The sequence below is a fragment of the Diadema antillarum genome, unplaced genomic scaffold, assembly GCF_040938485.1.
Source record: "Diadema antillarum isolate AM-2024a unplaced genomic scaffold, OU_Dant_1.0 scf00000144, whole genome shotgun sequence".
In the NCBI taxonomy this organism is placed as follows: domain Eukaryota; kingdom Metazoa; phylum Echinodermata; class Echinoidea; order Diadematoida; family Diadematidae; genus Diadema; species Diadema antillarum.
Window position 1 is genome coordinate 486,445 of NW_027271033.1, and position 9,602 is coordinate 496,046.

At 36.5% G+C, this 9,602-nt stretch overlaps 1 protein-coding gene across 1 annotated transcript; it reads right to left on the bottom strand.

Annotated features, from left to right (window-relative positions):
* Positions 1–7,285: 7,285 nt before the first annotated feature.
* On the bottom strand, positions 7,286–9,342 carry LOC139721498 (membrane progestin receptor beta-like). Its single transcript, XM_071632813.1, has one exon. The coding sequence runs from the start codon at positions 9,305–9,307 to the stop codon at positions 8,453–8,455; it is 855 nt and encodes a 284-aa protein (XP_071488914.1). The 5' UTR covers positions 9,308–9,342; the 3' UTR covers positions 7,286–8,452.
* Positions 9,343–9,602: the final 260 nt, after the last annotated feature.

Below are 9,602 nucleotides of genomic sequence, written 5' to 3' on the forward strand. Positions count from 1 at the left end.
ACGCACTCCTAAAATGTTATACTAGTACTGCAACTCAAATGCAACATGGAAGAAAATAAGACAAAGTCCACATACATGACACTTGTATTTACTGATAAAACTTTATTCTACATTGTTCCATTGCATTGTACATGACTGTACATTGCACATACAGCTGGGGATAAATGAATCCAAATTAGGATTTGCCATATTTTTCCATACAAAATAATTGATATAATCTCTAATAAAGTACCCTTTTATTCCAAAATAAGTAGAACAAATCAACACTAATGTTCTGAGAAGTAAATTAAATATCAAGGCAGAATTACACGCACTTGGTAGGAAGTCCCTTTCTCTTCATGATTCCATAATGTCAACTATCTTCACATCATCCAGTCACTTTGTTATAAAAGTTATACAGTAGTAGTTGTACATGGAATAAAGATTACTCTCATTTAATAGCAATAAGGGATATCAGGACACTCTATATGCCGCGTACATATCATAACCCTTTATCTGTTCATTTGACTCAACATTTAATTCAAACCAAGTCTTTACCAGTCTGCTCCAGAGTATTTGTTAAAGGTAGACTCTACATATATAAACTGTATGGCATCAACTGAGTACTGTGTAGCTTGTTTATCAGTAAACAGCTCAATAATCTTTGCATATTTGAATATCCAAATACAGGAACTATTATGGATGTGACTTTAAGCCTATTATGTAAATTTGGAAAACCAATCACAAGACCTACAAATAAGTCTTCTCTGTTATTGTCTTTAAAGAAGACATTTTGCAAGTTAAAGACAAAGAAAGGATAACAATAGAGAGAAAAAAAATCTATGCCCTACAAAATTGTGAAGTCACATGCTCCTCACCAACGTTGGATTCCATTGAAATATTGTACATATTGCATAATGCATAAACTATCACATGTCCCAAAACACATTATAGTGCCAAATCTCTACTGGGAAGAAATGCTTGTATCTTATCATAGGACAAAAGTAATACTTATTTAGTGAGATAGATTTGTGTTATCCATTGTACAGACTTACTTTTTTTTTCATTGCTGCAGATATTATAGCTGTGATTACATGCACTATATGATAAGCACATACTGAACTTGTAACAATACAAATTACTTGTATTGTAATACTATTCTGTTTTGACATTGCAAAGAACATATATTTCTGCAAAGGTACATAATGCCAGTGTTCCTCTGCTCTGTTTAATGGAATTTGATGAACCTGATTCACTTTGTGATGGTCCTTTTAATGCCATCTAATAATCTTTATATACTTTACACAAATCCAAATTTGTTTTCTTCACAGATACACACAAAGTCAGATACAACACTAGGAGAGTATATTATCAAATGAACTTACATTTACAAAGATCTCCTTGAAACTGTCCTACTATTATCTTTCTAAAGATGTAAGCCTGGAATTAACGCAAAAATTTGGAGAGCGAAAGGTAAAAATGACATCTCTTCTGTATTTCAAATCTGCTAGCATTCGCTTTCTCATATCAAATTATTGCAAAAGTAACATCTAGTGTCCCTTTACATGTATGTCACTTGATTTAATGTAAATGGTAAAATTTTCCCCCGGTATGGTCTGCCTTGATACAAATCAAGAAAAAATGTGACACAGGTACATGTGTATGCATCTAACAAGACAGAAATGCAAATATCACAGAACAGCAAATGCACGTTTGGTAATGTAAAACTGAGCTGCAAAACGCAGAAGTGCAAGCAGCCTCTGGACATAAAGCAGCCAAATAGATTCTAATTGCCTGTGATTGAAGCTTGTGATCCACCTTTCTATCTTATCATCATTACACACACACATCCCTTTCTCTTCAGTCTTTCCATATAGATATATATGATTGCAAGTTTTCACACAGGATATATGCTTACATACAACACTACTGGAGGAAGTGCAACAAGTACTTTGGGCATTCATGTCTTCACACAGCGCATTCAGCTGTATGAATTACACGTAAATGTGCACACACATTTGATTTTCAACAGAAATGAAATAAATCACATGACGATGGAAGAAGTTCCATTATGGATCTGACACTCACACTACACAATTCACAGCTGAAACAACTTGGAATTGTTGTCACTTTATTCTGGCACCTAAATGTTACTGAATTTCCTCAGCTATCCTTTTACCGCTAATTACAACATAAACACCAAAATATGAGCTGTTAAACTGGCTATCTTATGACTTCCAATATATATATATATATATATATACACTTGGTGATTCTGATGTACCTGATGTCAACCGAGTGAACTTGTTGCAATACTTCTATATATATATATATATATATCACTCTTCCTTACAGCCAGAGTTATGAAAAGCATCATTGAGACACTTATGTTTCTTTTGAGTATTAATATTTGAATGAAATAATTAAAGGACACACATAGAAACAGGCCATGTTGGTAAACAAATGGAACAAGAAAGCACTCAAAAACTGACACACAATTATTCCATTTCAAAGTGGAAAAATGAAACACACCACCAGACAGAGACACAAAATGTGTTACAGTGATGTACTTGCAACCCAATTCACCACATACATTATGATGTTGTATCATGCAATTTTACTGCTCAACCTTTATTGAGCATACTATGATTTACACCAAGCTCTGAATTCTCAAAATTGGAGGATAGTACAGGAAATGTTATTCCTGTCTGGGTTTATTACTGTAAAGTAATTTTTGCACAATCTTACAGGTATAACATACTCCATTCCGTCCTATTGAAATTACATAGACATCTTTACAGTGTCATAAGTGTCACTCCATGTTATGACAAAACAAATTATATGAATTATACAACAATTAATCAAATACATCTTTTCATCAGTCTCCAGCAAACAAAATGTTTTGTTGCCTTCTGACTTCATAGAATAGATTACACTGTACTTATGCCATTTTGAAGAACAAAGACAAATTAGTCAATGACACCATCATGCCAATCAGTAATTCAATTTTGATTGTATACATTATTTCACAATATCAACATAATATGTAGGAAATTTAAAATTCCATGGAGGGTGTATTGATGACAGTGCATTTTCACAAGTCTAGTATTGGTGGTACATGCTGTCCTGTTTGTTATGAATGCACATGAGCCAAACACAATGAAGAGCAATTAAATAGAAATGATGGCAAATTGCTCTGCAGATCACTGAGTTTGTGGCACCCTGATTTGCATTGCACTTTCTCATCCTAAACTGTATTTTGACAAAGGTTCTGTCATGGCTCAAACCGATTCGTCTCAACCAATGAAACATGTAGGAAGTATACTGACAATTGACACAAGTACGCTGTTTTACCAGCAAAAATTATAATGTACCATTAAAAATCCCCAAGATACATTGTATGAGTATGATGATAAAGCATATCTTGTGGGTTTGTAGCAAAATCCTCTTTTCTCACATATTTTGTATGCAATGGATCATTGGGATCAGTGCCACTTGTGACAGCAGTGTCAGATGTTAATATAAAAGAATCCATGTGATGATGTGGTTGCCTTCATTTGTGCTTTCTATAACACACTCAAGCATATAAAACATCATATTCTACATACACAGAGACAAAGGAAATAGCTGCCTTGAATGGTCACAACATCCATACATGTAGACAATAACAAATAAAAAAACCCCGCACAATTGGTGCTTTAAGTTGAATTCGTTTTAAAAAAAAAAATCACAAAGGTTCCATTTTTTAGCTCATAGGGAAATTATGCAGTATAGTGTGTTATCAAGCAAATTCAAAACAAGGTTTGAATGACTTTAATATAAAACAGAATTTGACCTTTGACTATGCGCTCCAGGAAGGAGGCAACATACCCCACCGGTTACAGCTAGCCAACTTTGGAGTAGATAGACAAGCATCACAAGCATGGAAGTTTGACTGCTGGATGCAGGGAGTACTAGCCATCACACACAGACAGCATCTCCTGCTGTCAACAGTTATCATGTGGAGAAGAACTGATTCGCTGATTCTCAGCATGACACAAGTTTATCTCAGATAAGTGAAATATCATACTCAAATATGAGCTTTTCTGTTCATACTATAGAAACATTTTCATCTTGATAGTCACTTCTTTCTGAATGCTGCATCAGGTATACATTCTGCAAATATGAAAGAGAGGAAAATTGCAACTGTATGGTAATATGCAGCTGCACTGAATCATGTCAACAACCCTGATCCTGCAAATATATACAGTACTAAACTTTTTGAGGAAAACATATGCACACTTAAAATAAAACAAACAAACAAATAAACTTCGATATTGGTACAAGAACACAGCAAATATTTGCAAACAAAAACATAAATTAAAGAATTTAGAAAACTGCATAATGTATTGTATGTAAAAATCATTGAAAATTATTTTAGCCAATATCAAATATCACTTTCTGTATCATATACATTCTTTTTAAACAAAGCATATATTACACAAACATCCACAGAACAAAAAGTACAACACTAAAAAAGATTGACAAAAGTTTTAGGATAGCTCTTTTCATCACATGACAATTGTGATTTTGACAAATTGCGCTCATAATGGGGTTTTCCATAATCAGTAACTTCAATACATACATGGAACAGTTGCATTTTAGTCCCATGAATTAACTCACTTTCTAATGAATAAGCTCCAATCACTGCTTTGAAGATGTGTGCTGTATAGTATATTAAACATAGACTTACCATCCCTATCATACTTAAATCACAGAGTGAGGAAGGTTACTTTCTACATTAACATGCAACTGGCAGTTCAGGTGACTTTGTTTCATAATTTAATGCACACTTATTTTGCCCTTTTACCAAAATGGGACTTCTCTTGACCAAAAATGTGTTGGTATGGGAGTTACATGAATACAGATTGTGCATCTTCCTCTGAGCAAACAGCAACACAGTTATCTGAGTTGAGCCTATAAAGCAATGAAGAAATGTTTCCCGATGTCTTTTTCTGTTTTCATAATACATTGAGATGCTCCATACAATAATAAAAGAAGATTTCTATATGAAACAAAACCAGCTATTCCTCTATCAATTCCCTACGTAATGCATATGGCATGTATCAAACTTTTTAGACAACCACACCAAGTAGTGAACTTCTCTGCCATATCATAGAGATATTCTCTCAAAGCAAAGAAAGTTATAGTACGGTATCTGAATATAAAGCGCTACACATAACAGGTGCTGCATAAAACTATTACCCTATAGGTACAGCAGAAGATATTTGAATACACAAAAATCCCTTTTCCAATTATATAGTTTCTATTAGTAATAAGCCTTTGGACTATCTCTATCATGTGTATGTACATGCATCATGACTTTAAATAGATGACTGTACACCATATAAAATGTACCAAAGTACTGCTAGGACTTTGCCAAGGACTCATAAATTTGGCAGACAAGGTCTATATATGACACAAAGAGATGTTGCTTACTAGGACAATTAACAATGGGCTGTGGATGGAGCTCTAGCTCTAGAACTTGCTACACACGTGTCACTCGATTGTTTTCACTATATCTGCCCTTACACTATATCAATGATCATGAGCACATGCATTTTCCCTGTTCTGATGACTGCTGAATGAGTATTTTAGCTTCAGTACTGCCTACAGTGTATCAGTGATACTATTTTAGCTTTAAGCATTGACCTTTTCATCTTTGGGAACATGTATCTTTGCAATCTTTTTTATAATCCTATTTCTGCAGGCATCACAGCCATGATGCTGCAGACAAGGCTACCACGGTTACATAAGTAGCAGAGAATGATGCCCAGAGCATATTTCCTCCAGACTACCAATTGGACATGGATGCTTGAGGCTCTGAAGACACACTTGATGAAGGCAGCATCATCTGCACAAAGATGTACCTCAACTGCCATCAACAGTGCTACAAATTTTCAAGACTTCCATCTTCTTTCCTACAGTTACTTTGAAATGTACACAGAATGGACCAGTAAAAGGGACATCTATGGAGTTATCATCCCACATTTCCATGATGACCTACATAAATGCACATGTACTGAGATGATAGTCAATACACATACACAGGGTATGTCCATCAATATGCGTAGACCTACATTACTTCCCCCAACACCAACTGGAACCTCTCTTGCATGCTATCCTTCTTCTACATGTACCTTGATGCTAATCTGCTCCATTCCCTATTAATGGACATGCTTGAAGGTAAATCATTTTATCAAATGCAGAATTTGCATAATAAACCATGCTCTACAGGCCAATCAGGGTTGACACTCAATTGCGTTTGAATGTCACAGTCACCACTTTCACATTTAGGGAGTTAATATTACACAATACAAACATTCACACTATTTGGACAATAACAATAACCAGTGTGATTATATGATATAGCTGTACAAGTCATTTGTATCCATAGGTTGATGTGCACTACAGGATGTACTTTGGGACACTTCGACTCCCAACAGTCATAAGATAAAACTAGAGCAAATTTTGTCAAACAATATTTCTTGACATGCCAGTTAAGTTGTTTTGTTTACATCGTATGTAAATGGCTCTAGTTTTATCTTATGACTGTTGGGAGTCGAAGTGTCCCAAAGTACATCCTGTAGTGCACATCGACCTATGGATACAAATGACTTGTACAGCTATATCATATAATCACACTGGTTATTGTTATTGTCCAAATAGTGTGAATGTTTGTATTGTTTCAAACCAAAATCCCTAACATTTGAATGTCATGCCCAAAAGTGCCTGTCTTGAGATCATTTTTCTTGTTCATATAATGCTCAGATTTTTTTTTTTTCCAACAGGCTACATGAACATATTGCTTGATTAAAATTAATATGTGACCACAAACCTGCTATTAATACCAATAATACTGATGAAGGAAAAGCAAAACTACAAATTGTGCATACTTTTCACTTTTCACTTGAGCCTTGTTTTGATATACTTGAAATCTAGTGCAAATGGATCAATGGATCTAATCAAAACTTTCCTGTCATGGTAACTGAACAAGTATTTCATATTTCCTCATTGACTCCACCCTATTACTATGTTCAATGGCCCAGAAATATGTGGGCGATAATTTGTGCGGTGTGATTTTACAAAGGGTTATGCACTTGTTAATCGTATTCCCGACCCCTGGGTACCTGGGGGATGGCCAGGTCTCGCATCGAGTCGCCTTTTTAGGATGGTACAGTAACCAACCTGGTTACAGTCAAGTACCCGACAGGCTGGGCAATAGTTGAGTGGAAATCCCTGGCCAACTCCCTGACGGACCATATTTGAGGCACTCAAAAAAAAAAAAAAAAAAAAAAAAAATCCACAACTAAATATCTGTCCTTAAACCCCGGTACATTCCTAACCCACCTGGACAAGATAAATGAATTTCCCCAAACAAATCATGGTATATTCTCTCCTCACAAAACTCAGCATATTCCCAACCGACCCACGCTACAAAAAGAAGAAGAAGAAGAAGAAGAAAAAAAACTGAAATCTCTTCCCACTTTGGATGCAAGTTTTGCCTAAACCTGGATACCCTGGGATCACATCTACCCCTAATTTTATGCATTCTGCAGAGGAAATTCATGACATGATCAATGATATAGCTCAATATACACTCGGTTTTCAGTAAATAAAGTTTGGTCTTCTGGTGATGGAGTGTTGGTAGGGTTCTCCAGGCATGACAGGAGGAAGTGCAAGAAGCTCAATACAACTTTTTGGTCCCAATGATACTCAGGAAGTGCTGTGAGAACTGAATACTGCCCATATGCTCTGAGAAAGTTACAGCCATGCCAACCATCTATAAACTGTGAAATAAGACTGCTGTATTAAGTAAATAGGGCTAGGAATGGCTGACACTCATCCCTATTCCTAACCTTCACACCAATCTATCAGATTAAAGTGACTACCATAAAATTCATGAACTTTGTGGACTGTAGCAACAGCATTTCAGATCTACACCGTAATCTAATTGAAATATATACTAGATATTTTAACTATTTGAGAAATGATGTGCAATGCCACAGACACTGTTCCCACTAATGACATACAGATTACATCCGAAAACTCAATAAAACCTATGGCACTTTGAATATGCCTCTCTGCACCGTAACTATAGGCTATCTTACTTGAATTACTTGATACATGAGTTTCATGACTAGCAATGATATCTCTACTACAATAGAAGAATGTAAGGGATAAATGTATGTGGAGTTCACTACACTGCAAACTATCTATTCATAAACCTGCAAACTGTCATCTACTATGTTATCTAGTGTATATCAAGGCAATAAGAGCAGTATTACATTCCCTTAATACATGACCTAGTGCATGAGAACTTTTCTCATCAGCATTTGATTATTTTAAAATGCATGAGGCATAAGCCCAAAATATGCAAGGTGAGACAATTTCACCTTCATTCTTAACATGCAATGAGTTATAAAAGCTTGCATTAATCTCTTCGGAAAGATATTTTTTGCCACACTTTATACCTAAAGGCGAACAGTGTGATAACATCAGCAACCACTAAGATAGCTATGTGTTTCACAGTGCTAACAACGGACGGGGAATAAAGATTGGAGTAGTCTTCTCGCCGATGCAGAAAGTCAAGATGTACAGCTTGCATTTGGAAATAAGTGACCAGTGCCATGGCCACATGAAACATCTGGTGGCCATGTCCCAGAATATCAAACTTGCCTGGCTCAAGTTTCTGTGGGTAGGGTGCTGCAAAGAAGAAGACACTGGGGGCGATAAGAACCACCTGTAGGAAGTGAAAGTAAAGGGCACGGTCCAGGGGTTCATCTGTGAAGAGGCTCCCAATCAGGCGGTGGTAGATGGGCATGATGATGAGCACGTAACCCGCCCCAACTGAGCCCAACTGCCACAGCTTCCGTGCAAACGGGTATGGGCGCTTGTAGCGGTACTTGGCGTAACTGCAGCAGAAGCATACCATGTAGCAGAGGAACAGCAGCGTGGGCATGAAGAATGGCTCTGCCCAGTTATAGAAAGAGGGAAGCGCTGAGAAGTGGATGTGAGCCAGTGAGCCACCAAAGCCATATATACTCATACCGAGGTAGTCAATGAACCAACAGGTGTAATGCGTCAGTTCACTGTGAGAGTGGAAGAGGTGAGCCACAGCACTCATGAGAGGATAGGTACAGCAGCTGGCACAGAAGACAATGAAGAGCAGTGCGTAGGGATCATTATGAAGATCTAGAGGAGCACACAACTTGAGTGACTGGTAGAATAGGATGGAGAAGGCTGCTGCATGCGTCCAGACATTCAGACTCTCATTATGCACCTCCATGAAGCTCTTGGCATAGTAGGTTAAGGCATGGTGTGGCTCCCGGTAACCATACTGAAAAGAAAACAAGAAAAAATAGGTTGTTCATTATAAAACTGCATGTCTACAGTAATGCAAATTTAAATTCAAGAACATACAAAATTACAATCACAAAATTACAAATCAGCAAATTGTGTTTGACAAATGGCATTGGTCAAAGGATAGACAGCCCCCTTGAAGAAGGGTTTCTTGTCATTGCATCCATTCTTTCAAAATAGGATCATGGCCTGAAAGATTAAATGAACTTTAAATAGCATCT

Excerpts from the sequence above, each read along its gene's own strand:
- LOC139721498 (XM_071632813.1), bottom strand. The coding sequence starts at position 9,307 with ATGGAGGTGCATAATGAGAGTCTGAATGTCTGGACGCATGCAGCAGCC.